The sequence below is a fragment of the Topomyia yanbarensis genome, chromosome 3, assembly GCF_030247195.1.
Source record: "Topomyia yanbarensis strain Yona2022 chromosome 3, ASM3024719v1, whole genome shotgun sequence".
Classification (NCBI taxonomy): domain Eukaryota; kingdom Metazoa; phylum Arthropoda; class Insecta; order Diptera; family Culicidae; genus Topomyia; species Topomyia yanbarensis.
In genome coordinates, this window is record NC_080672.1 from 107,674,155 (window position 1) to 107,702,039 (window position 27,885).

The following is a 27,885-nucleotide window of genomic DNA, read 5'->3' on the forward strand; positions in this document are numbered from 1 at the left end:
GTCAAATCAGTGGAAGGATTAATTAACCATTTGGGATGCTAGCTTGGGTAAGCACACGCTTTATGCGATGCAACCTGCATATCAGCGGGGAAGTCTACTACCACACTGTTACACAATGCTGTTTACAACATTGAAATTTTTTTTCTCAATAGCAATCAAGTTTAGAAGTTTTTCTTGATCTTGAAGGTGCTCAAGAAACAACGTGTCTTTCGAATTCATTTTGGAAGCAGTACGGGGTCATGGAGTATCTTTATGTATCACGAACTGGATACACGCAATGCTTAGCAACCGACATCTGTGCTTATCTTTAAGACAAGTAGAGATAAAGAAACTGAGTGTCTGCGGATGTACTCAAGGTGGTGTGTTGTCACCATTTCTATAGAACCTTGTCGCCGATGGCTTGTTGAAGAAACTCAATGAGCTTGGATTTCCGACATATGGTTTGGCCGATAATTATAACATAATGATCACATGTATTTGCATGAAAACAATTTTTGATTTGATGCAAAAAGCCTTATGTGTTGTTAAGCAATGGTGTCTTCATGTTAGACTTTCAGTTAATCCAAATAAAACATCAAGGGTGCTTTTCACGCCACAAAGTATTACAACCGGAGCTCGTCCGTTGCAGTTCTTTGATTGTGAAATTTTTGTCGTAGATCAAGTTAAGTACGTTGGGGTAATTCTTGATTAAAAATTTAATTGGACAGCTGGCATCGATTTCAGAATCAAAACAGCCTGCATGGCAATCGGCCAATAATGACACAACAATTGTTAGACCAATACTGGCTTACGGGTTCCTTGTGTGGTGGCAGAAGGGAGAAGTCATGTCAATTCAATCAAAGTTATAATTTGTATATTTGGTTATACCATCTCCAGAGGATGGTCTTGATGGCAATGACTGGTGCGTTCTCGACAACACCTACTGCTCAAATCAATTATCACATGGCTACTATTCACCGTACTAAGTATTATTCGTGTGATCTTTTTGAATCCGATTACGGAACTTCATATCATCTGATATGAAACTGCCCTGCTGCAATTCAATTGCGTTTCCGAATTTTTGATTCTCCATACGCAGAAGTAATACAATAATTTCGTGTTCACGCTTTATTTTATTTGAAAATTTCGGATTCCAATCACAGACGGAAACATATAGTAAAACATTTTATTTGGCACATAACTTGCTTTTTAGTACGGTAACAATTTTCGATAAGTAAAATCCTGCGTTGCTCAGTAATATATGATAATTTGACTTTCTTCCAATATATTTATATAATGCATCGGTAGTAAAAACGGTACAAACATATTAAATAGTTCGATAGAGCATTATTATATACAGATCAGTTTCATTCAACTGGCAGCTGAGCGTTATTAATAGTCGATCGTTTAAAAACGTTATGGCACTTTGCTTATTTCTGTTCGTAACGTATGACTCACACAAATCGTGAATAATGATTGTAATAAACTTACAAACAACTTTTATTTGTTTTAAATGTTATAGAAAATAATGCGAATGATGGTCCAAAACGGTTCAAGTACTGATTCAACTTATTCGATTGCACAAACATAACACGACATCTACTGGATTCTTCTGCAGTAATATCCAAGTGTCTTACATTTCTCACACAACAGCTGTGGATGTACCTTAGATTGATCAGAAACGTCGAGGCCATCGGGTTTCTCCAGTGGTCGCTAGAATTAAAGGACAACGTATGAAAGCTGGGCCCGATTACCTGCAGTAGCTCCGAACCTGTTTATGAGGATATACATTGATGTGGCATTTAATACATTCTTGACCATGGTTGGCCCATGAGTTCCCCGACATCCACTTCCTTTTGCACTTGGGACACTTGTATTCCCCAAAACAACGTTTCTTACCCTGATATGGAGTCTTACCTTCGGCCTTGGGACGAGCCTGCAAAAATTGTGTTATCATAAGCGGTCGTACTAAAAACTCTTCGCTAAACTTACCTGTGGGCAATCCCGGATGTAGTGGCCCTTCTTGAAACACAGATGACATAAATAATTAGCCGGTGGTATCTTGCTATATTTTTGATTTTGTTGGCCATTTACAGTAAGCAGAGGATGCTGTTGGCCGTGATGTTGCTGACAATTATGCTGATAATTGACCAATGACCCATCACATCCACCTTCCGAATATCCTCCGCCACTCCCTATCAACGCATTTAACCTGGTGCCACTAGTGCAATCACCGCCACAACCGCCACCACCACCTCCACCTCGTCCACATGCGGCATCGTTCCCGTAACTATTAAAGCACCCTGATCTATTTGAATATCTATTGCTGCTGACATTCGAGCTGCCCAACTGCGTAGATGTATAGCTTTGGCCTAGACCAAACAGACTTAGGTCGGAAATCTGCTCACACAACTCATTGATGGTTTCGGCTAGTGGCGAAATTGAATCGGTCCCACCGTTGGAATAGCTTTGCGAAGTAGGGAATGGGCTCCAAAGAGGTGGCAGTAGTTTCGAGTTTGGCTGCAATTATAGGAAAAGAAGCGTTTGAAATGGTATGTCCAAACATTGATGCTAAATATTGTTTCAGTCTCCGCTAAAATCATACCTCAACAAATCAACAAAAAATTTGAAAAGTGAAAATTTACTAGTACAAGGTAGACCCCGCCCCAAACCTAACTAATTTGGAATGAAGAAAAATTTAAACTTATGCTGATTCAGCTTTTTGAAAATGTAATAATTTCTTGTCGAAGTGTATTCCATAATCAATACTATTAAAATTAACTGTTTTCAGCATCATGGACTTTAAAAAAAATGTCATTGATATTGAAACTAATAAAGTAATCGGAATCACATAATTGTAAAATAATTTCAATATCGAATATTGATTGAAATACCTGCATGAACACACCTAAGAAAACTAACTTCAGAATCTGAATGTAAGCATGACTCTCAGATATGAAAACTATTGAGCTCACCTTTAAAATGTTGTCTTGAGAAATTTTGATGAGGGAGGTTTTTTTTTGGAAACAGAAAGGAAATGACAAATTTGTCTGAAGTTTGAAAAAATATTTGCCTTTTGACCAAAAAATGTCCTGCGGTAATTCAGACTCCCTCGATTTCTCAGGATGTCGTACATATTTGTGAAAGCACCATTCTGAAACATTAATTTTGACAGATGAATCTCATTCTGTGGGTTTTTTTTAGAAAGGACATACAACGTGTTTCATTTTTGCGCCATCCTCAAAAGAAAAATAATTATAATGGTAAAACCGTGATTAAACTAACAAATAAAAGTCAAAAATAACAGGTAAGTATTTAAAAAGGTTTGAGGCTCCTATTTTATGGAATGATTTTTATTTTGGGTTAATACACAGATATTTTCAAGATGCTCACAACTTTTGTGCGAAATTATCATACTGGGCTATTCGGACCCCCTATTCCATCAACCACCATTCAGCGACTTGCGGTTTCGTTTGCACATTTGCACACACTACAGCAAAAAAAATACATGATGCGCCAATCGACAGCTGTGACTACCCATATATTTTTGATAACACGATTTATTGTTTGCTTCTTAAGGAGTTTCTCCAATAAAGATTTCATAGGTAAACATAATTCAACTGCTGAAAAAAATAAAAAAAACGATGTAAAAGGATGAAAAAACGTAGAATTTTCCAAATCGTTGCCTAGCATTGCCATGGAGTGGTGCAAACGAATTTTTATGGCCCCGAAATGTAGCTGAGGTTTTAAACTAACAATTAGAACATTTCACATCTATACACCTAAAAAGCGATTTGCTTAGGTGGTTCCGAATAGCCCCGGGTTCCCCTACTATGAAAGCATGCTCAGTAGCACTTGTCACTCTAAGGTTTGGAAAAATATGAATTCAATTCTGAAGCGATCAAAGGGTAGTGAAAAGATCACTCTCATAAGAGATGGAATAACATCGACTGACAACTTTATAAATTATGATAAAATCAATTATTTCTCTTCCAATATACGGGGATTGCGCGCTACTTTACGCCAAAATTAAAGAACAACGTTTCAGCTTGTAGTTCAAATTTCAAGTTGTTTTTTAACAAAAGCAAAACATTTGTTGGTTCCATGTTTCATTTTCGTCATAAAACAACTTAACATTTCAACAACAAGCTCGTCTAATTTTTGTAGATCAGAAAATAGCTAGTGAAATCCCGCATTCCTCTGTTGATCCACTTATTAGCGTACCTCATGTTCGAAACTCTATATTTCTACGATCAACTGATTTAAATGAAGTCCCAATAATAATAAACAATTTAAACTCCACCAAAAGTCGAGGTCCCGATAAAATATCAACCAGTATAGTAAAAAAACATTTGCTTACATTTTTGTTCAAGTGTGAAATTTGCCCGAGCTGTATAAAAATAGCCAAAATTGTTTCAGTATTTAAAGCTGTGATCCGTCCAATTATTGGCCAATATCTTCATTCACAGTTTTCAGCAAAAATTTCAAAAAAAAATTAGTTAACAGGATGATAGATTTTTTTAGCAATCGCGATGTAATTTACAACTATTAGTACGGTTTCGAGAAGGCTTGCAGCACTGCAACAGCTTTAACTGAGCTTTTGGATCAACTAATAAAACATATTGATTAAAAAAGTAGCTGGAACTTTGTTACTTGGTTTGAAGAAAGCATTTGACACTGATAGTTAATGAAGTTATACGGGGCTATTTGTCAAACAGGAATTAATTCATTGCTATTCAAGACTCAGTGAGCTCATTCAAATCTATTAACATAGCAGCACCACAGGGTAGCAATATCGGTCCACTAATCTTCTTAATCTACATAAACGATGTTGCCAAACTGGACTTAAAGGTACATTTTGACATTTTGCTGATGATACAGCTTTGTTCTATCCAAGAACAGATATCACACAATGTAGTCATTCCCTGTTCCAATACTTACTAATTGAGTGAGGGAAGGCCGACAAGTCGAAATTGTGCCCACTTTGTGTGCTACATAATATGTATCTGAAAATTATGTTTAAATGCCGCTACTAGGATAAAGACCTAAAATTGGCCCCATTAGGGAGGGTGCCACACTATTTTATTAATTAAGTAGCCTACAATCGATGTAATGCGCAAAAAGTGGCATCGGTATCGTTGCTTCGTTCCCAAGAACCAATATAACAATAAAAATGTCGTGATAATGATTAAATACTTCTGTTTGAGCGCCACGAAAACTCGAATCGAATGCTCCAATTTTCGCACTACCATTTGAGTCAATGCATTGAACAAAGATGGTAGACGCTGCTCTAGCTAACGGCTTCAAATTAGAGATGGTCGGGTTCGGGTTTTTGGACCCGAAACCCGGACCCGACCCGAACCCGACGGGTTTCGGGTCGGGTTCGGGTCGGGTTCCAGGTTTTCAAATTTGAATTTCACGGGTTCGGGTCGGGTCCGGGTTTTTGAAATTTTAAACTTTCGGGTTCGGGTCGGGTTCGGCTTATTCGAATTTGAAATTCTTGGATTCGGGTCGGGTTCGGGGTTTGAACAGATCACATTTCTTGACACTGTTCACGTCTATACACAACACCCAGCCTCTTTTAAAAATAGATTAAATTATTACGACCACGCCTTCCATTGAACTACCTTGATCCTAGGATTACTGTCAAAAATTCTAACACGTGTGGCTAATTCCATAGGCAGATATAACTATACGTATATGGTGCTACTTCAGGTACGAGTGATTCTATAATTCTTAGATGAGCCTAGGATCCAGCTCGGGTGCTGAAAATTTAAAATACAGTGAAGACCCGATTTTATCAGCCACCGATTTAATCTACAACCGATTTTATCATCTTTTTGACCCGATTTTATCAGCATCATATGAAAAGTGATAGTTTGATGGGTTCTAGCATACGAACCAGGTTGAATTCTAGTAAATCTTTTCTTGAGCATGTTTTTCTCATCTTAGAGATCCGAAACATGCAAAAAAAAATTTTTTTTAATTTTGCACTGTTAGACCCCCTTAAGGGAAATTTAAGCAAAATAATTAGGAAAGGTTATAAGGCTATATCTAGAGACAAAAGAAGTATATTTTAAGAGTGTCTTAAAAATAAAGAAAAATATATGTCCCGATTTTGCCAATGTCCCCATTTATCAGCCTAAAATTCACCAAAGGGCTGATAAAAACGGGTCTTCACTGTATTCGGGATCTTTGGTTGATTCTCCATACATTAAAAAAACAAATTTTCCAATTTGTTTATTTTACATTTGGATTTTTTATATGTTTACAAATGTAAATATAAAAATATTAACAAATATTATTTTAATATTGGATCTCGTGCACGCAAATTTTTATTGCGATCGGAGAGCTTCTTTCGCGGGGTCTACTGGCATACTGGATCTGGGGGGTCATTTAATTCTTTTTTGTTTTTCACGTCCAGGTCGAGGCCGGCTTAGTGTCCGCGATCAGATGTTTTTCCCTGTTTCTTGCACTTATTGTTGACCAGTGTAAATCCGTCATTATTATTACCTTCCTTGCCGATGTTGCTTACAGTTGATTTTGGGGTGCTGGTTTTAGCAACTGCTGCCAACGTTTGTGGTTCGGCCATTGGTATTGAAAACTCTGTTTTGGGTTGGTTTGCCGTAGATGAGTTGGCAATCGGTTGAGATGCGTCTTCCTCTGCATCTTCCGCGCAAGGTTGTCCATGATGTGCTGCTTGATTAAAATACTTGCATGTAGGAGTTTGCCCCTCATGGGTGCATAACGTAGTTTGTTTAATTGTAGATCCGTGAGTTTTGAGTTTTATTGTCAAGTAGAAGGGTATAGGCCTTTCGACCCACATCCTCACTACAAAAACGCCATTAGGTGTACCCGGGAAGAAGTTTCTCCAAGTATCAGGTGTAACGGATTCTACTTCTCCGTATTGCGACATGCATTTTGCAATTGGGTCAGGAGGGGTACGAGGTGATAGGTCATGTAGCTTTACATCAATATAATCATTTTCAATATAAACGGGAATCTTAATCCCAACATTGTCACTTTCAACCACGTGTTTTAAGTTATTCTGCAAAACGAAACGCTCAGCTTGTGCTAACGTGTCGAATGATATTAACACTGCATTGCGAAGATGATGATACTGAAGGTATAACACTTCCGTAAGTCTAAGTTGCATTTTTACCTTCAAAAGGTGTTCCACTTCACAAAAACTCGGGCGTGTTGAACAAAATTTCAAGTCAACGACCGCGGCATTGGGTCGGAGTAGAGCTTTTTCGTCAATTTTACTCATCATAACAAGAATAATCCGATGCTTCCTTTGTTCTCGATACAATGTACACTAGATTGAGAGGCCTGTTGTTCACTTGGTTCGATTGTAGGTCTGACTGCGGCAGAGGTAGAAAGTAGACTGTACATTAACAAATTGTCTTCGGATCGGATTTCTCAAAATTAAAAATTTTTTGGTCCGGGTCGGGTTCGGGTTTTTCGAATTTTCGAAATTCTCGGGTTCGGGTTTTACAAAATTTTCATTCTCGGGTTCGGGTCGGGTTTGGGTTTTTCAATTTTAAAATTTTCGGGCTCGGGTCGGGTTCGGGTTTTTAAAATTTTATAATTTCGGGTTCGGGTCGGGTCCGGGTTTTTCAATATTTAAGCTCTCGGGTTCGGGTCGGGTTCGGGTTCGAAAAAATTGAAACCCGACCAGCTCTACTTCAAATGGGTAGGGCGATAATAGAAATAGGGCGAAAATAGGCTCCACAACCCTATATCCAATAAGACGCCACTACTCTAACAATTCCAATAATATTCTGCCAATTCTTGGATTACATGCAATCAACTATTTTTATACATAATATTTTGTAATTGGTTTATTATGGGTTTTAACCTGATGGTCATTAACCCATACAATATTTTAAATAGTATATAAATGCATCATAATTTGAAAATTACTGTCGGAAACCAAGTCTGTAACACTAGACAAGCTAACGAATTATAACGAGCTAGAGTCTTTAGAAGCATTATTATGACGAAGAGCATTGAATATATCACAGACTATATCACAGACAAACAGAAGTAACAGCTCGAAGAAAATTCTAAAAAAATCATCGCCCACGTTATACTAGCGACATCTGTTGAACACATTGCACAAAATGTGATTCTGGCAACCATGGGAAATATTTTTTTTTTTCAACCGAAGTCCTGGCAACAATGCCCACACTGGTTGTCAACTGCAAGATAGTAAATGAAGGAGCATTGTTGCAGTTGTTAAATTTGAAGAGCGAAAAAGAAAAATCGCCTATGTCACGTACTTCAATTTCCATAGCATAATAACTAGACACTTTATACACAGACTAGCGAAGTGTCAAAAATTGCAGCCAAACGGACTGTCAAAAAGTGCAGCCAAATGAGCATGAGGGTTTTGAAAGGGGAAGTGCAAGAGGAAGCCCATGCAAAGCTAATGGGAGCTTCCATGATGCCAGTTTACATCCATGGTTGCTAGTTTTATTGTTTTTCTCTCCGCTAGTATGTTATATAAAGTGTCTGTAGTAATAACTACAATTGACAAATTTAAAGAATGTAGAGCTACGTCTGCATTTTTAAAATCCAACAACCATTTATTGTTACGGGAAGTTAGGCAACACCAAAATTGTTTTTCTTTTCGTGTGAATAAATCAATTCTTATCGTTAATTGGTCGTAAGATTGATTTTTGTCTCTATTTACTCTTCTTTGTCGTCGCGCTTTTGGAATCCCGGAGACATCAGAAACTCTTTATTTTATTTTTTAAACTGACGTTTGCTTTTACTATAAAAACAAGGTTATGTAGCCTAAAAAGTTGGCTGTGTTATCGAGGTAATTGGATCAAGATCGCAGAGAAACAACCCCTAAAATTTCCTTGCCAATATCAAGATCAATTCGCAACAACGATTTCATTTTTAGTTTTTCGTAAATGAAAACTCACTATGGGAGAATTTAATTTAATAAAATTCTAAGCTGATGGTTCGCCACGATGATTCTGCATACGAGTACATGACACTACTTTCCCTTTCAACGAAATCTTTGATCTTTCTCTTGAGTGCAAACTATGCTCGATGTGTTGGTCTTCTACGGAACTGTATCCTAACGCAACCTAAATATGTAGTTATTATCATTCATAATAATCTCACGACTTGATGTTTTATCACTTGTTAGGTTGCGACTGATCATTAAACATATCTAGATTGAATATGGCCTCAGCATATTTTTAGTTTCCATAGCATAAATTGGCAAGATCTTAAAATGTATCTGCTCACCGATCGACATCGTGCAGGAAACTACGAGATGATTTTGAACAATTCTTGCCTTGGACACTTCGTCAGGAATACATTTCACATTTCTGGACCATTGTTGTCATTTTTCTTCGATAAAACAAACGAATATGAAGGAGAAAAACAAATAACGTGGTGGGCTTTTCTGTGACCAGAGGTTTTGATTCGGTTCAGTCATAATTATTTTTATCGGTAGTTTCGAGATAATAAAGTATCACTAAGTGTTCGAATCGGAAGATCCGTGGTGAAGTTCATCCTTTTCTCTCTTTTCAATATGCATGCATGAATCAGCATGCTTGTTCGGATCTTTATGTTTATTTATTTTATGGGTCGCGGACGCCATGTTCAATTTGACGTGTATAAAACTAATACATTCAAAAGTGGCGAATGCTTCCACCTTTTTTCCCCTTCATCTTGGTTTTCGAGTGCTTGCGGTAACGAAGTGACGCATTATGGCTATGTGTCAAAATCACTTCACAAGCGCCATGCTCGGTGAGGTGGCGCATTTTTCATAATTCAAATCGACCGTTTTTTCTATGGGCGATGAAAATTCATCTCGTGTTACGTCTGTTTGTCTGTGGCTATATAGTAGGCGTTGCTTTTTGTGCCCTCTTTGACAATTCAAAATAGCAATTTTGTGCGATTGTGTTAAATCAGTTTTCAATCGAGATGTGCAAAAAGAACTCGTTATACGCTACACACCTAGAAAAAATCGTGTAACATTACGTCTCCTGACCCTGACATATACGAGCGTCAAAATGGCACAGTTTTACGTTCGATTTTAATTTTACACGACACTGAATTTCGTAAATCACGTAATTTCAACATATGGCGAGTGTCTTGAATGTTGATACGTGTAATTTTATAGCACTGCACATGTAAAGTATATCTTTCATGTAAAATTAAACGGAACAAGGTTATATTTCGCTATTTCGTGAATTACGGTTTGTTAAATTGTGTCATGTTTGAAATTACGTCAACAATAAAATTCAGATTTTTTTGGTGTGTATATTTTAAATAGCATTTGTTCATTAAATGTAACCAATTCGACGCATTTCATCATTCAGTATATTCGAATTCAAACTTTCTCATTTTGTGGTTTATTTTGAATATTATAGCACCCATTAAAGTTACCTAAAACCGGAGGAAAACGTAGTGAAGATAGGTCGGCCATCTGTGACTTTCGAGGATTCGTCAGCTCGCAATAAGCGGTGGAAAACAGTGATGCTCAGAGATCAGCTACTACATGCAGCGTATATGCAGTTCAGAGCTGATGCCAATGAGACTGCAGCAAAGCTTCTTCGATTTGTCGTTGAAAATCCTCAAAAAGCATTGATTGTTTTGAAGCAAACAAGAAAACAGAAATGCATTCATTACCAATCAAGCTTGCTCCCGAGGAGAGCGTTTCGTTAGCGTTTGAAGCTGATTTTAGTAAAAATCAATATAATTTGGTGAGATATAGGAAAATGCACCATGCGCACCATTTTCCCTATTTATAATTTGATACTAGAGGTCATGAAAAAAGCGTACCCACCATCGGAAGCTATCGCGGTGTCTAGAAGCAGTGCAGAAGTTAAGGTACCGGATTTGGTAGATTTCGATGCAAAGTGGATTACGAAATACTTGGAAAGGGAAGAAATATTGGATAGAATAGTTGGGATGGAAGTTGAGTTGCTGCATAAGTGGGGTTGTGATAAACAACAGCCGATTACAGTGGCGTAGTAGCGGGAGGGGGTTTTGAAGACAAAACAACACACCCCCCACCACGAAATATTTTTGTGAAATTTGAAAAAAAAAATAATATGTTAAACAAAAATATGTCTAATATTTTAAATGGAATTTGCAAAGTTTCATTTGCAAAATTTATCTTGTGAGAATATTTCCTTGTAGTGAAAATTGGCAGCAGACCTCGACACCTAGCTGTCGGCACGTTGGGGAGGCTAGCTCAACCACCGAGGACTATAACGAGTAGATTGCGGCGAAGCGAGGAGCTGGGAGCTTATTGGCTCACGAAACGGATATCGGTACCGAGAGAAATTTCGCCACATTCTGTAGTACTTGACTGACGGCGAAAATGGACTGGAGAATGTGCGAGAAGTATCCCCATAGCGACCACCAGGCGATTCGCTACCGCATCAGCCAATGGAACCCTGCTGCAGCACGGAGAAGGACGGGCGGCAAGCTAAAGTGGAAGACGCAAGCCTTTAACGAAAACCTCTTTGTTGAGTTACTTCGGCGAACAACGGAATCAAGTACGTCGATGCGGCTGATCTAACAAGAAGGATTGTGACCGCTTGTGACGTTACAATGTCACGAAATCTAGGGCCATGCAGTAGACGGCGTGTTGCTTACTGGTTAAATGGGTAGCTCAGTATGCTACACGCTGCTTGTCTTAGAGGCAGAAGGCGGGCTCAGAGCGCAACATCGGAGAGTGAGAGAGGAGCGCAAGCGACGTTTCGAGAAGGTGTCACAAAAGAATGAGCCAGATCCTAAAGAGCTACTTGCAGAGTAAAGCACTGCTGTACCAGACGAACAAAGGGCAGAAGGCAATGCGAGTCGCAGCGGGCGTTCCTCAGGGCTCCATTCTCTGTCCAATTCTTTGGAATGAGATGTACGATGGGGTCTTAACACTGCGGCTGCCCAGGAGAGTGAAAATCGTGGGTTTCGTGGACGACGTGTCACTAACGGTGATGAGTGAGACACTTGAAGAAATGGAGGTGTCGGTGACGGAGACAATAGATGCGATCTAGAGCTGGATGAACGGGTCAAGCTGCAAATAGCTCACCACAAGACGGATTTGTTGTTCGACAGCAACTGCAAAGTTGTTCAGCGGACACAGATCACCGTCGAAGGGCATGTGATTGTATCGAAGCGTGCACTGAAGCAATTGGGAGTGATAATCGACGACTGATTGAGCTTTAACAACCACGTTGATTACACCTGCGAAATGTCGGTCCTTTATCTAGTATTTCGTCATCGATACTACGATATGAGGCTCCTGCTTGAGGTCTGGCGCTAAAAACCAAGTGAAACCGCGAAAAGCTGAAGAGGACGCTTCGACTGCTGGTCGTACGAGTTGCGATTGCGTATGCCTTATGCGTATGCCTTATCGCCGAGATGATCCCCATCTGCATCACCCTGACGGAGGATATCAAGTGCTACAATCAATGAAACGTCAGAAACGTGAGGAAGATGATGAGAATCGATTCGATGGTGACGTGGCAGCAGTAATGGGACAATACGGAGAACGGATAGTGGGCCTACCGGCTCATCCAAACCTGTCTACGTGGGTCAATAGAAAGCACGGAGAGATGACATAGCACCTGAAACAGCTCCTACCGAGCTACGGCTGTTTAAGGAGTATCTTCATCGGTGTGGGTACGCAACTTCTACATTGTGCCCAGAGTGTGAGAACGTCGAGGAGACGCCGGAGCGTCTTTGAATATCAGAGAAGAGTCTTTGAATGTCCGAGGTTTGAAGTGGCGTGCAGGGAGCTCCTTAAAACGGGAGGACCGAACATCAACTCGGATAATGTAGCCTACAGAATTTCACGACGTAAAGACGTGAAACGCAGTAAACAGAGATATGATGTAGATCATGACCGTCTTACAGCGAAATGGACCTCGAGCAACGGTTTCGGGAGAGCAATCACCGCAAGGGAACTCTCCGCAGGAATGAGCTAGATCCACCGCCGAGGACTAGTCGAGTAGACTGCAACAGAGCACCGAGTATGAGTCGTCGAAACGACAGCGAACCGGACATCACGCTCCATGCGGATTCGCCAGACCGACCACGGCACCCCACCGGTTGTTCCGGTAGAAAAATAACGAAAACCAAAGAAGAATCGATATTAGGAGAACTTTTTTCGCCAGGGAAAGCAATCTAGCACGGCTGGGGACTAGACTGAGTAGACAGCGACGAGACACCACTAGTCGCGGGTCATCGGCGGATTAGTGCACCGGACACCCTGCTTCATCAGAATCGCCGGGGAATTCTCTGTCGGAGTAGGTCAGGTCCATCGTTGGGGACTAGACCGAGTTGTTCGCAAACAAGTCGAGGAGCTGAATGGATCATCAAGGAAGTAGTGCTAAATGGCCCAAGAAGAGAACTAAAGGGCTTAAAGGAGTTGTGGTGCTAAATGGCACCAGTCACGGAGCCAAGGGCTCAAGAAGTTGTGGTACTGAGACCAAATAAGAATCGGTATCGGGAGAACTTATTTCGTCTGGAACCTCTCCGTCAGCGTGCAGTCAGGCACGTGGCTGGTTGGCTTGCTTTCGAACCTCTCTTGCCGGGGAAGTTTTCGTCGGAGTAGGCTAGATCTATCGTCGGGGACTAGACCGAGTAGTTCGCGAGCCAGTCGGAAGCTCAACGAGGAAGTGGTACTGAGTGGCACAAGGGAACTGAAGGGCTCAGTAAATTAGACAGTCTGAAGTTTGCCGCCCAGATTGTCCTCGTAGGAGAAGAGCATTAATTCTAGACCCACAGCTAGCTTTCCTACTTTGACTACCCAAACCCGTTCCCTCACTGATAACAATTCAAACGTTAATTCTATTTTCTTCAAACCACTTAAAATCCATATGAAGAAGAAATGCTTATGTTATCTCGCGCACACATACCTTCTATGTGTTAACTGTATAAACTATGCATGCACACACATAAGTTATATGTTCGTTTTGTTATAGAATCGGGTGCCTTTTAGTTATGAAATGTGAATGTAAGATTAATATTTTTTGTTAACACACACATGAGGTTTATGTGCATTTGCTGTCTGTCTACCTCCGCTAATTGCAAAAATCTATGTGTGAAATCAATAGGCATAACCTTTACATTTTTTTGAGTGCTGAGTTGTTGGTTTTTGAACATTTTTTTCCTGCTCAGAATGCTTTTGAACATTTTTTCAAATATATACAAATCTTCATATGCGCCCCCCCGAAAAATTTTCTTACTACGCCACTGGCCGATTACCTCTGACTCTACAGATGATAGCTCTGTACGGTTGGCAGTTATATTACTACTTCAGCTACGGACCATTTCAAAAACAGGTCCTCCGAGCACTGTTTGGACAAATCCTGCGCCCTCGTCAAGAAAGTTTAATATGCCTATTCGAATACAATTAATCAAGGAAAATAAAACGACTTTAAAAGTGAAGAACAATAAATATGTGATCGAATTGCGTCAGTTCTGCCATGCTTGGTGCTATTTAAAATGGAAATGGGTTGAAAATACATGGTCGGCTAAGTATGACAATGATAGACGGTAAAACTCGAACCATTCTGACGGCTACACCATCGATGACTACCTGCTGTTCATGTCAGGGCCGTCTTAAGACTACTCGGGGCCCCTGGGCAAAACTGATCTGAGGGGCCCCTATAATTGAACAGGTATAAACTGCAGTAAAGTAGGATGATCTTAAAATGATCCACAGCATTAGGGAACCATCTATGCCACCTTGAGATTTATTTTTCAAATTTATGCCAATTCATTCAAATATTAAAAATACTGTAGGAATCAAAATATATAGAGGAAAAATTTCAGATTTCCATCACTATAGGTGGCATTGTCAATCACCAGGTACCGTCGAAAAACGAAAGATGATTTTGATAGATCTTAAAAAGATATTAGCATTTCTGACCAATCTCACCGAAGATTCGCTATTCTCTCCTCATATTATACAATCTGAACTTCATAGTTGTAAGACGTTGTTTGAGGCTGAAGACGCCTTCGTCAATAATGAGGAATGATGGAGATATTATGTCGAATCAAAGTGCGTGATTCGATGTTCATTCATTTTAGATATTCGCATTTTTTGCTGCATTTTTTGCGAAACATCGAAATTACTCGAACATATTAATATGAGCAACACAATTCATTTCAATAATTCACTACCACAACTTTTAGGAGCTCAACCATAATCAGCCACCAACGAAGCTCATCAAAGACGAAAAGCACATTCTATATCACTGCAATATTGTACAAAATGTAATCTCAAACACAAGTGAATAAAAATTTAATAAAAAAAACATTTCGATTCCAGTCATGTAAAACAATCGAAATAGGAAACACATTGAATGTACGCAGCCGTCAGGCACAAATCCTCGACTACGTACGTGTATTCTGATTCCTGATTCTGACGGCCTAAAATATTTTTGGCGGAGTATCGTACAAAAATAACATAAAATAATAGACTACGACGGCATAGTGGAAAATGCCTAATTTGGCCGAGGAAGTGTTTCGTGAGACCTAAAAAATTCCAGGGGTAATTTTTAGAGGTTTTCATGTAGATTTGTCCATTCACAATCCCTGATGTGATAAAGAAATGAAACTTTGCCACATGCGCAGATCGCTTGCTAAATAAGGATTGTGTACCGAATTTCGACATCTTCTTCTTCCACTTTCGTAATGTTGGATTGACGTTTGAATTATTCCAATACTATACTGGTCATGCAGTGCCTTGTTTTCTACCACTACCATCACTCCGCTTGATTGTCCGATTGTTTGAATCTTTATTTATAATTTTCATTCATATGTTTCCATTATCAGTAAATTTTCATAGGGTGCCGACGACCGACCACATTTTTCCAAAATTGCAAAAAATGACCATTTTACTAAATTATTAGTAAATTTTTTCATGTTGACCGAATAAATTAAATTCTTTCACCAGTTATTAGTTAAGGCCTCTCGCTTGCCATTGGTATGCTTATGTGCTGATATTGTGCAAATGGAGTAATATTGTGAGGAAAAAACAAAAGGGTGCAAAAACCGTCGACATTCCCCTACCCCTCATTGAATGAAAATTTCCTAGTTTTCACTTACCTGTATCGATTCACTCGAGTGATCAACGTTCGGCAAATAGTACCAATGCATCGACGACGAGTACAACCCGTTTGATCCATTTTGTCTCGTTTGTGCCCCTTCCAGGCCCATAATTTCAGGTAATTTCAAACCGTAACCTCAATCTCACCTTACGAGAATAAAATCACGAACCTTCACGAACCACGTTGTCAGGCTTTGGAAAAATCGTGTCACTTTAAGACACGCACACGCGAACGACTTGTCAACTCACTCAAACTATTTTCCGGCTTCTCGCAAGAGACTGTTTTGTCTTATTTTTGTTACATTTCATCGACGCGCCACAGTTTTCCTGTTGTTTTTCCTTCGTTGGTTTGTTTTGCTTTCGTCTAGCATTTACATCGGCATTTATACATCGGTTGATTTCGAATGATTTTAATTTTTTTTGCGCCTACGCGTCTCACTCGAGTTATGATTTTTTCGGTGTACGTAGTTCTATTTTAACCATGTGTAGGACATTCACTTGCATCACTGATGGAAATTCGAATTCCGAAACGATCGCCGCACACCTTGTTTTCCAATGTTAGTGATCGCGGCAGGCCATTTCATTTCCTCCCGCCCTGTTGTTTTATTTTTTGGTATCTCTCTTCGCGTTCCTTCGCTCCCCGCTGACTAGACTCTAGCACGCGTCCGGCTGATTGTATGCTAGTGTTGTTAAACTAAAAATATCTTTTCATTATTTATAGTCAGAATGGTTCAAGTGAAGTTGATATTTGCTTTTCACTGTTTTTACCGCAGTGCATACACGCATTGGAAGCAATTTTTCACCTTTTCCGCCGACGTTCGTGAAGCAAGTAATTTTTGCTTATCGAATCTCAAATGGTTGGTTGATGTTTTGATTTCCTGAGTTGGCAATATTAAACATCCACCAGAAACGATTCCGTAATATATTCGTTCGAAAGTATTTTGCCTACGTTTCGTGATCACCACCGAATCGGGAGAAAATGGCGAGAAATTCGTGAAATTCCTCACGGTGCGTTGCAAAATTATCACCGCTCTCCTCGCGTTGCGATCGACAAAAAATGGCTGACACCTATATGGTGATGAACCCTATGCACCGGTCTTCACTAGCATAGATCACTCGCAGCAGGCCAAGCAAATTGTCGTTTTCGTGGTCAACCAGCGATCATGCATACCCTTCAAAGCACACTGGAATTAATACAGTAAATGGTTCTAATAACTCAAGAAGTTTTGATTTGGAAGTAGAAATTACCTTTATTGAACTTATTTGAGGTAAGAAGGTGATCTGTATTGACCTCAAAAGCCCAAAGACACTTCTGCTCGGACCGGGAAGAGTCCAGAAGATTTTGAAACTCTCTACGCAACGATTCGACGGTGACTGGCCGATCATTAGTAGTAGGAAAAGCACCGAATTTTCCTTGTTCTGAGAGGAAAAGAAAAATCCAATACTCCTCGCTGGGGTTTTTCGCGGCAGAGATCTCTCTCATTCTCCCAGACCGATTGCAGAACATTGCTTATGCCTGGGAAGAGTATAGGGGAGAGAATGTTGTACTGATAACTACAGTGTTGTACATATCATGAAATACAAAATCTGTTGAAAAATCCTCATTACATGTATGAATTTGGATTATTTTTTTTCAGTACATCAATAATTATATTTTGATATTTAAATCAATTTGATACAGTGCAATTGTAGTTAAGTCTCTGTTTGCATAATCTCGATAAATTGCTTTACAAACTGGCAACTACGATGGTAAACAAAAAAAGAAACAGCTCATACCGGTAACGATCATATGGCTACGCATGTTTGAGATCCATGCGTGAGCCTTCGTGCGTGCAAGCATGCACCACAAGAACATTGGTGAGAATTCAATACTATTTCAGTTTGTTCAATGATGTAAAACCACATTTGCTGCATCGGGACGTAAGTTGAGGTGGATAAAAATAGTTTCGCATGTACGGACATACCTACGTAATTTCAATTAGGCAAACGGTAAATAATCCCGGTTTATGGATCTTACAAGGAGCTCAGCTGATTCTGATATGAATATTTTTCGATTCGCTCTGTTGCTCACTCATCCAGTATTTCATAACCAAGTTTCATGTTCTAAACTGGGCATTAAATTTCCCATCAGTACAATGCAATAAATTTTATTCGATAGAAAGATGAACGACCACTTTGTTTTCAGTAATGAGAGATGGCGTTTGGTCACGGATTCCTTATCATTATTGTAAGAAATCCGTGACCAAACGCTATCTCTCATTACTGATAATAAATTTTATTAACAATATTCGGCAAAATTGGTAAAAACAGTGAAAACATACGATTCAAAGTATAGCCTCGAAGATTTACTTCCGTGGCGAAATTTAAATCTATTTCAACAAACATTACAGTCAACCATACCATGAATCTAGAAGGGTTGTGTGGGGTAAATTTGAGTTTTTGTAAATTTTACTTATTTAATGTACATTGCACGAATGTTGATAACGACATTATTTTTCGTAAATGAAACGAAATGTTTCGTTTACTTTAATAAACGTTTGTGTATATTACGAAAGATTTCGCTGGTCGCACGAATTCATTGTGTTCAGCTCAGAAAAGTTTTCGTATTTATTAGCATATTATTTTGACATTGTTCCGGCAGAATATGGAACGAGCTCGGTTTTTTTGTGAATTATCCCGGAAGAGAGAAAACTTAAACTAATGCATATATTAACTGTGGGCTAGGAAAAATCCGTACACATTTCAAGTACAGGGGTCGTTCAAAAGAGATTCTTCTACTCAGAAAAAGAGGCAAATGACCCAAATAGGGTCAAACTCCTATAAACGAAATATTTTCTACATTCAACGTAAGTGATAGAGCATAGAAACTATATGTCAGACTTCCTGTGTTAGTATTCTGATCGGTTTCCTTCATGTACATTTGTTATTTAATTAGCAGTGCGTATTTATAGAACCAAACTATATTTAGTTCACCATCAAAGGCTAGTTCGGCCATTCCAATACATCGTTTCGTTCTTCGCATTATGCTTTTAAAAAATCCAGAAAATTTGTCTTCTGTTCAACATTTCTCATGTGAAGTTCACAAAGAACTGAAATTTCTTGCCATGCAGGAAAGTTTTTAGAATTATATGGGTTTCTGTAGAAAATATATATATTCCGATCGAATAGAACTTACGAAATTATAACAGACGTGTTAATTAGAATATTGGACTCAAAATGATTAGGTTTCAACTTTAAATATCCACGACCATCCAATCCCGGAATTGTGAAATTTGATTAGGATCTGAATGCAGAGATCAAAGACCTGAAAGGTGTGCTGATTTTTTTCAGATTTGAATCTTGGAATAAAAAAGATGTATTCTATACTTCAAATTCAATAAAAAAAACAGCTGTACGTATTATCCGACAGATTCTACAATACAGTAATTCCTCCAAGATTCACCCAAAAATCTTTAAAATCGTGAACGACTATCTTCGATACAGATGAAACATTAAGCTAAGTATGCACCTCTTGCGAAATGAAATTTCCTATACAAAACCTATGCATAAAAAACGTCGCGAAATGTTCGCGAAAAAAAATTTCGTTTCCATTTCGTAAGCGGTACGCAGCTCTCGCGAAAACGATAACGAAAAATGAAGTTAGCTGAGACACGGTTCGACAAACGATAAGTTTCATAATAGTTCCGCGAGACAGCGCTGCTTTCTATGCGCTGTCACAAAGGCAAACTTTTTCCTTGCGAAATAATGGTCAGCGGTATTATTTCGCACGGAGGCTCGCGAAATTTTGACAGGTTGCAATGAAAAAATATAAGAAAACACAAGATTGGCAATTTTTTGTATTTTTTTCATCGCAACCTGTCAAAATTTCGTGGTTTAGAAATTCAATATTTCGAATTTGAATGGTAAGTTTAAAAATATTACTGGAAGTGATTGTTTCTAGTTTTAAACAATTAAATTTAAATAATTAATATTATTTGCAGCACACCCAAACAAAGCAAATCAGCTCAACTAATCTTGTCTCAACATCCTAGATCTGGCAATCAGCCAACCAACATTAAATCGATACAACCGCAGCAGTACCAACTACTCCAAATCCAGCAACAGCCACTCAAAAAAGGACCACATAGCAATTACTGCTCAAACGAACAACAGGAGTTTACGAATGATGGACACATCGGAAAACATTTCATCGGCACATTCTGCCTTAAAACATGTCTGCCACTATTTTTGAAAATATCACTGCCTACACAGTGCTCGTGATTCCATTCCAGCAGCAGCAAGCAATCACTATTCGAGTGCTTATCGCCAACATTTCACAGCAAGCTCAGCAGCAGAACCACCTTCAACCACAACACCAGAAAATTAAGATTTCTTCCAGACCATGACCATCATCCTAAAGGTCGGTAGCAATAACGTTCAACCGACGGTACAACCTGGTCAGCAACTGCAATTAGTGCAATAGATCCAACCCAAATGTAGATTTACTAACTGCAAAAAAAGATAGCAACAGCACATTCAAACACAGTAGCAGCAGCATACTATACTGTACCATGCGGTGTGCAGGACTTTTTTATTCAGTTGGTGCGGCAAGGTGAGACATTTTTATTACCTTTTTTATTTCGAAAGGATCAGTACCGTGTTTAGTACATTGTAATGTAATACCCTATTCTTCTTTAAAAAGCTCGAGTTCACTCATTTACGGATATTTTTTTATTATGATTTTTTTCAGATCGAACACCAACAACATAATATCATGGTAATCACCCAGCAAGAGAACGCAGTGATAATGGGCCAACAGAAAACACAACATCAAGATGCTCGGAAAGGACTTTCTCTTTCGGTATGTATTTACCAGTAGCATCCCTCCTCCAAACATTCCTTTGTATATCTAAATGTCCTTATCAATTCACAGAACAAACATAATGGCACGTCATCTTCAATCGGCTAACCGTTTGGAATAAGCGCTCATCATCGGTTTCATGGCAGGGAAGTGAGCAGGCAAAAGAAGGCATCGTTTTTTCCGCAAGGTCGCTCTGGTCAAAATTTCAGCGAATTGCAAGGAATAAACCACCCGAGGGACAGTACCCGTGCTGATTCAGGACGATTTCCCATACTTTGTACCTTGCTATTGAATTTTAATACCCGATCGAAACGATGGCAAGCGCTGCCGACAACTGGGTCAAAAAGACGACGGATCAAGAAATTTCTGCACTCGGTAAGTGTTTTTTTGTTATAACCTATTTTTGAAGCGATCATTGGGATGGGATTTGAATTTTTCTTTTCAATACAAATAGGTTAGCGAACTGAGTACATATCATCAAGGATAAGGATTCAGAGCCGGCGGCTGGCAGTCCAGAGAAAGAGAATGCGGAAAAACCTAGTCCACCGGCAGTAGAACCAAAGCTGCACCTGATGTTTGGAGTTCGGTAGCTACAGAAATTCTGACTCTAGCAGCTCCTGAAGAAAAACAAGCTGCAAGAGAAAATGGAGAAACACCTTCCTCCGCGGAAGATGCAGAGGCATTCAAGTAAGTCGAAATCTGCAGAAAATTTTGATTAGGACATAAGGAACATTGAGAGCCTCTCTTTGTTTACTTTCTCTTTCGATTATGACGTCACTATAACACTTTGCACTAATTTTCCAGTACATAGCCGATGGTTTTTACTAAAATATTAGGCAAAGAGTTGAGTACTAAATATTGAAACGACCGAGTAACAAACAGAAGAGAAAGACCCCAAAGAGAATCTCATTGTTGCTTACGTCCTATTCTAAATTTTCTCCCGAAATATTTAGTATCAGCTTTAAAATTATCCGTGACTAATCTTTTAGCCCGGCGGATGCAAGTTTGCTAATGAAAGATGTTCACTAAGGTCTAGTAGAATCAAAGCTGGATCTGAAGGTGCAGCGAAAGGATTCTTCTTCGCCGGTTGGTTGGTTAAAACTTTCGAAGTTTTGCACGTGAAGCCGGGATTACTTCAGGGAGTCTATGCGATGGGTTTCAACGCCCTTCCAAGATTCAGGAGATGGCTCTGTTGGCCGGTCCGCCACGGAATATAATCGCCCAGAGTCAGTCGGGAACAGGAAAAACCGCTGCCTTTGTGCTGGCAATGCACAGTTGAGTCCATCAGTTAAAAAACTATCTGCAGGTGATTTGCCTTTCCCCCACGTATGAGCTGGCAATTCAGAAGGGGGAAGTAGCTGCCAAAATGGCAAAGTTTTGTCCGGAAATCAAACTTCTTTACGCCGTTCGCGGTGAGGAGACCGTCAAAGGGGCGAAGCTGACTAATCATATCATCATCGGAACACCCGGCAAGCTAATTGACTGGGGTATAAAGTTCAGGACGTAAGACCTAGTTTTTCCTTTTTGTACTGGACGAGGCGGGTGTTATGGTCGGTGTTCTTCTTGGCCACGTACGAGCGCGAGGTAATGGAGTTTGCCGAGTACATCGTACCCAACCCAAAGTACATCGTCATTCGGCAGGCGCGGGAGCAAGAATCACTCGATAACATCAAACAGTACTACGTCAAGTTCCGCAACCAGGACGAGAAATTGTGTGATTACCGTCGGACAAGCGATCATTTTCTGTCATATGATGTATAGGACAGTTGTAAACGTCCAAGTAAACTTATTTTCAGAACTGTTAATCGATCGAAACAGGTACGAAAAACGGCCGGTTGGTTGACCTGCAGGATGTCCCAGGATGGTCACTCGGTAGCGGTACTGTCCGGTAATCTAACGGTGGAGCAACGGTTGGAACGAACGTTTTGTCCAGGGGTAAGTTCCACCACTTGATTCTGGCTACAGCACCAGGTTACGGAGAGATTCTTTCGTCTTAGGTATCGACGTCGAACAGGTGACCATTGTCGTCAACTTCGACCTGCCGATGGATTAGCAGGGACGAGCCGATTGCGAAACGTATCTACATCGAATTAGACGCACCGGTAGATTCGGTAAGTGTGACTCATTCTTGTGATCCTATAGATTGTATTTCTTCCCACTTCTTTAACAGAACGGAATCACCATCAACCTAGTGGGCAGTGATCGAAACATGATGATTTGCAGATCAATCAAAAAACACTTCCGGAAAAAGATTCAGTTGCTAGACGCGGAGAACTCGGACGAAATTGAAAAGATCGCACCGTAAAGTGTTTTCGACCAGCTACTGGTCATACTTGTTTTGATTCTGAATTTATAATTTTATATTTTTTTAATTTACAAATGTAACCAACAGGGTATCGCAAGCTAATAAATTTACAATTACAATTACAATCTCTACCCAGTTCTATCTAAACATTTGAAAAGGGCCTAACCACAAAATGTAACAAATTGAAATTTCATGTTTTCCATTAACAAATATCTACCCGAGCACGTACATAACGCAACATTTGATTATGAAGAATTTTGATAGCGATTTTACAACAATTTATAAAAGGGCCTAATTGATTTTTATGACCGAACTGATTATGAAAAGACCTAACTGATTGAAAAGTGCCTAACTAGCAATACACTCGTTTTAAATGGATTATAACGTATTATTGGATTATGACTGATTGTAAAAGGCTTATAACATCTTTTCCATAATTTACATACAGGGTCAATTTGACCATCAAATTAGAATTCAGTTAATTCGTCTAACTTTCGGTGTAATATCAGACTTGAACAGCATTTTTTGTGTGAGGTATTCTGCCGCTAGAAGCAAAACTGTTCCATGTTCTATGGGAATCCCTATACACATGGGACAATTATGCTTCTGGCGGTAGTAATACAAGTAGTAGCAATATGCGCAATTCCTTAGTGTTTCATGCTATAAGAATTACCACGAATTACTTATGGCAATAAATTTCAATTACGATTCTCACAATTGTTATACCAAAAATAGGTTTGTATCCGTACTGATTATTGGTAGCATTCCCTGAGACTTCCGGAACCTTTAGTAGTAGCCATTGTTATCATAATCGATTTTTAACGTAGTTTAAAGCCTAGGGTTTGGTTCGACCTGAAACCGGTTGAGTTGGTTGTTATATTTGCGTTATATTTCCGGATTCCGAAACGTGTTTCGAAAGGTAGTTTCCCCGAGACTTGTGAAAGCGGTAAAGGCGGCCAAGGCAATCAGATTTGCTTCTTAACCCATTATAACCCAGGTATGTTAAAACTTTTGGTAATTTATAAAATACTTCGTGAGCTCTCATATTATGCCGAATTAAGTATGGGAAAAATAAAATAACCACTTTGGACCGTTTCGTTGCGAAAAAAACTAACGTATGAAATTTCATACGCTGGGCTGATAGGGTATCAAAAAATCATTACAGAGAAAATTCGGCTAAAATCTTTATACTCAGCATAAAATCGAATAATATCTTCAACCTTGCGAGATCATTCATTTAGCAGCTTTTTTGAATGATTTTAACACTACTCTCCTCTCTCGTGCCGTTTCGTCTCATGATTGGTTCGTTGCATCAAACCATCTTTCCCTCAAACTTAGTAATTATTTTAAGAAAAAGAACATTTTCTTACGAGAATTTACATAAAAAATATTCCGGGTAAAACCAGGTATGATTTGCTACGTATTAAGCATTTGTTAGCCTTAAATGTACTGATTCAACTTTAAAATCAGCGAGAAAATTGTAAATCTCCTCCTAATCCTAAAGAGGAAATAATTTTGCCTTGGGAAAAAAGATATCGGTTCAGCCTAGCGTATGAAATTTCATACGTTGAACTACCAGCAGAATGTTTGCAATTGTTTCACCAATTTCTTCCATTTTTTCGCACTGAGCCACATCTTTCACATCTCTTATGGCCATTCGTTCACAATCCGAAACAAGAACTAGTGATTTAGAAGAGAAAATTAATAATATGTATTGTTCACATTTTGGTTTGAATTTTATCCAACTTTGACATTCGAAAACACAATGGAATTTAATAAAAAATGATTATTGAGCATACACATTATAAACTATAGGGTATTAGTTAACATTCACAGAAGACCAGAAGTTTGAAAACGGCTTTATTGTATAACAAGTATGATCCAGAAATGTGTTGTTTTTGCGTATGAAATTTCATACGCTAGGACATAATGGGTTAATGGTCAAACGCCGATTTAGACTTACGATTCGGACAATTACAATAGATTTGGTTTGAGCGAATTTCGATCATTTCCCTGGGTCTTCTAGAACCGGTAGAAGCAGCCAATTTAGATAGAAATTGGCCAGCCAATGATTTAAATTTCCGATTGCAGGAATTGTGCTGTCTAAATTGGTCAGACTGAACTTCCCCGAGACATCCGGAACCGTCACAAATAAGCATTATGATTAATCATTCTCGAAATATGATTCACGCTGAGTACGTCACTTCCCTGAGAGCTTCATGAATGGCAAATAGGTTTACAATTGTTACCGATTTCATACACATCCGTGATGAATTAATAAAATACATCATTTAAAACATTTAAATGACAACAGAAATATAAAAAAGAAATAAACAAACAACAGCTGATGTCGTTTTCCAGTTATCAAAAGCGACATCTAACAGCAAACACACAGACTAGTTTTCGCGAGCAAATGTCAAAATTCCGCACGGAAGAAGGAAAAATATTTCGCGACCTCATTTCGCAAGAGGTGCATACTAAGCTTTAGACGGCAAAGCAAAGCATTCTGATTCAACAGTAATACTTTAAAAGGGCCAAATAGTTTTCGCGGGCACCTTTTTCAAAAAAATGTTGCTCATAATCTGTATTTTGAACAGCAAGCTTCCCAGTCAAAAAGGACACGTTGCTGGCTAGCGGGGGGCTATTTGTCAACATAGATGCGCTAATTGCCCTACAATTTGCTAGCAATAGCCCTCAAATGCAACATTTGGGCGATTTGCCACCGTCATTTTTTTGCCGCTCTACCCGCCCCTAAATCTCCTCCAAATCGCCCAGGAAACGCCCCATTTAATCGCCCTTAATTGCCTGATATGAAAATTAAAAATAATAATTATTTTCGGATTCATTATCTACTCACATAAATTTTTCTGTACACTAGGCGATCACCACCAAACTATAGGAAGAATCGATGGTGAAATTCGTATTGCGCACCAAAACTTACCACAATCTGATTTTCATTTAGACTTTAGGTCAGAGATCTTGTTCCACTGTACTTACACACGATTCCACAATTTCCCACATTCGTTGGCTAAATTAAGTGCACTAGACAAACAAAACACAAGCGAGAACAAGCCAATTGTTTAAAAAACAATTTTAAACTTAAGCCAAACATGAACCGCCATGTTTGAAAAACGCAAAAAACAACCAAGTCCATTTCAGCCGCCAGAAAATTTCTCTAAGTGTTGAAATTGCCTTTAAATCGCATTCGCAAATTGCATTTGTTCCTAGGGGCAATTAGCACAGGCGAGTTGAGTTAAACATCAAACTGTTTAAGTCGCCTGACCATGTTCGTCCGCATTTTTTTGACAGGGTAAGGTTAATTCCTTAGGGCATGTTCAGGAGCGTTTTATTTTGTATAGAAGTTTCAAAGTAAAACTGAAACTGAAACATTCACATTCCCTCGGAACAAATGCAATTTGCGAATGCGATTTAAAGGCAATTTCAATACTTAGGCAAATTTTCTGGCGGCTGAAATGGACTTGGTTGTTTTTTGCGTTTTTCAAACATGGCGGTTCATGTTTGGCTTAAGCTTGAAATTGTTTTTTGAACAATTGGTGTGTTCTCCCTTGTAGTTTGTTTGTTTAGTGCACTTCATTTAGCCCAAAAATGTGGGAAATTGTGGAGTCGTGTGTAAGTATAGTGGAACAAGATCTTTGACCTCTTAATGTCTTAATAAACGTCAGATTGTGTTAAGTTTTGGAGTGCAACACTAATTTCACCATTGATTCTTCCTATTATTTGGTGGTGATTATCTAGTATACTGGTAAGTGGATTGAGTAGATAATGAATCCGAAAATAAGTATTATTTTTAATTTTTATACTAAGCAATTAAGGGCGATTAAATGGCGCGTTCCGTGAGCGATTTGGGGGCGATTTAAGGGCGGGTTGGGCAGCAAAAAAATGACGGCGGCAAATCGCTCAAATGTTGCATTTGAAATAGCCCCCTAATTGCCAGCAATTTGCTGGCAAATTGAAGGGCAATTAGCGCATCCAAGTTGGAAAATGGCCCCCCGTTAGCCAGCAACTTGCCTTTTCTGACTGGGTATTAGTTCTACTTAGGGACCATCCATAAATGACGTAGCATTGTATGGGGGAGGGGGAGTTTTGTATTTTGTGATGATGTGTGACGACAGGGGTAGGGGGTCATGTCATACTACGTAACTTTTTAAAGGGAGAATGGGGGTTGACCTGTTGCCACGACAATCTTACCCGTTTCATCTAACTAACATCGTTTTTCATTTTTTTTTACCGCGACAAGAGAGGGGGATGGATGGTCCCTTATCCCGTATGCTGTAGTTTTATGTGTGAAATTTCTGTAAGAACGAGTTCCATTTTCACCTTGATAAACTGTTACACCTCGCGTACTGTAGGTCTAAGACGGGTCTGCGAAAAGTCAATCCCGATTGTTTATTTGTGGTTCACTAATTTAATTCGTAGTTGGAAGCAACCGTAGAAAAAGAACACTAGATTAGGATTGTCGCTGGCATCAGTGGTAGAAACATCATTGTTTTGATTCCAGTATATACCTGTCAAATGAGCCAAACAGAAAAAAAAAGTTCCTCTTTTGTCGTTTCATAGCGAGTAATCATTTTTATGTCTTTTGGCCAGCAAAACAAAGGCCATTCTTGGCTGGTGTATTTTCATTAATTAGAATGCACAAATTGT

General features: G+C 39.1%; 1 protein-coding gene and 1 long non-coding RNA gene across 8 annotated transcripts; one reads left to right on the forward strand and one right to left on the reverse strand.

The window, feature by feature from the left end:
* Window positions 1-1,151: 1,151 nt before the first annotated feature.
* On the reverse strand, window positions 1,152-17,441 carry LOC131691831 (ATP-dependent RNA helicase glh-2-like). 3 transcript variants are annotated; one of them, XM_058978498.1, is made up of 6 exons: window positions 17,324-17,430; window positions 16,879-17,247; window positions 16,075-16,769; window positions 1,972-2,499; window positions 1,751-1,915; window positions 1,152-1,692 (listed from the first exon to the last, which is right to left on the reverse strand). In XM_058978498.1, the coding sequence occupies exons 3-6, from the start codon at window positions 16,183-16,185 to the stop codon at window positions 1,579-1,581; spliced, it is 918 nt and encodes a 305-aa protein (XP_058834481.1). In that variant the 5' UTR covers window positions 16,186-16,769; window positions 16,879-17,247; window positions 17,324-17,430; the 3' UTR covers window positions 1,152-1,578. The 3 variants fall into 3 exon arrangements, with proteins under 3 accessions (XP_058834481.1, XP_058834480.1, XP_058834479.1); XM_058978497.1 differs by having other exon boundaries at window positions 16,075-17,259; window positions 17,324-17,441; XM_058978496.1 differs by having other exon boundaries at window positions 16,075-17,247.
* A 2,420-nt stretch (window positions 17,442-19,861) lies between these two features.
* LOC131690964 (uncharacterized) lies at window positions 19,862-23,351 on the forward strand. Of its 5 annotated transcripts, XR_009305663.1 has the most exons (8): window positions 19,862-19,977; window positions 20,056-20,666; window positions 20,805-20,915; window positions 20,988-21,290; window positions 21,370-21,602; window positions 21,905-22,850; window positions 22,913-23,026; window positions 23,086-23,351. It is a non-coding gene; the product is annotated as an uncharacterized LOC131690964 (long non-coding RNA). The 5 variants fall into 5 exon arrangements; XR_009305660.1 differs by having other exon boundaries at window positions 21,905-23,026; XR_009305661.1 differs by having other exon boundaries at window positions 22,913-23,351.
* Window positions 23,352-27,885: the final 4,534 nt, after the last annotated feature.

What these genes read in the sequence shown, in the direction of transcription:
- LOC131691831 (XM_058978497.1), bottom strand. Translation starts at nt 16,185, where the DNA reads ATGGGCCTGGAAGGGGCACAAACGAGACAAAATGGATCAAACGGGTTG. An exon ending in ACTCGAGTGAATCGATACAG is followed by an intron (nt 2,500 to 16,074) that starts GTAAGTGAAAAC and finishes CTATAATTGCAG; the next exon opens with CCAAACTCGAAACTACTGCC. An exon ending in ATGTATATCCTCATAAACAG is followed by an intron (nt 1,693 to 1,750) that starts GTTCGGAGCTAC and finishes CTTTAATTCTAG; the next exon opens with CGACCACTGGAGAAACCCGA.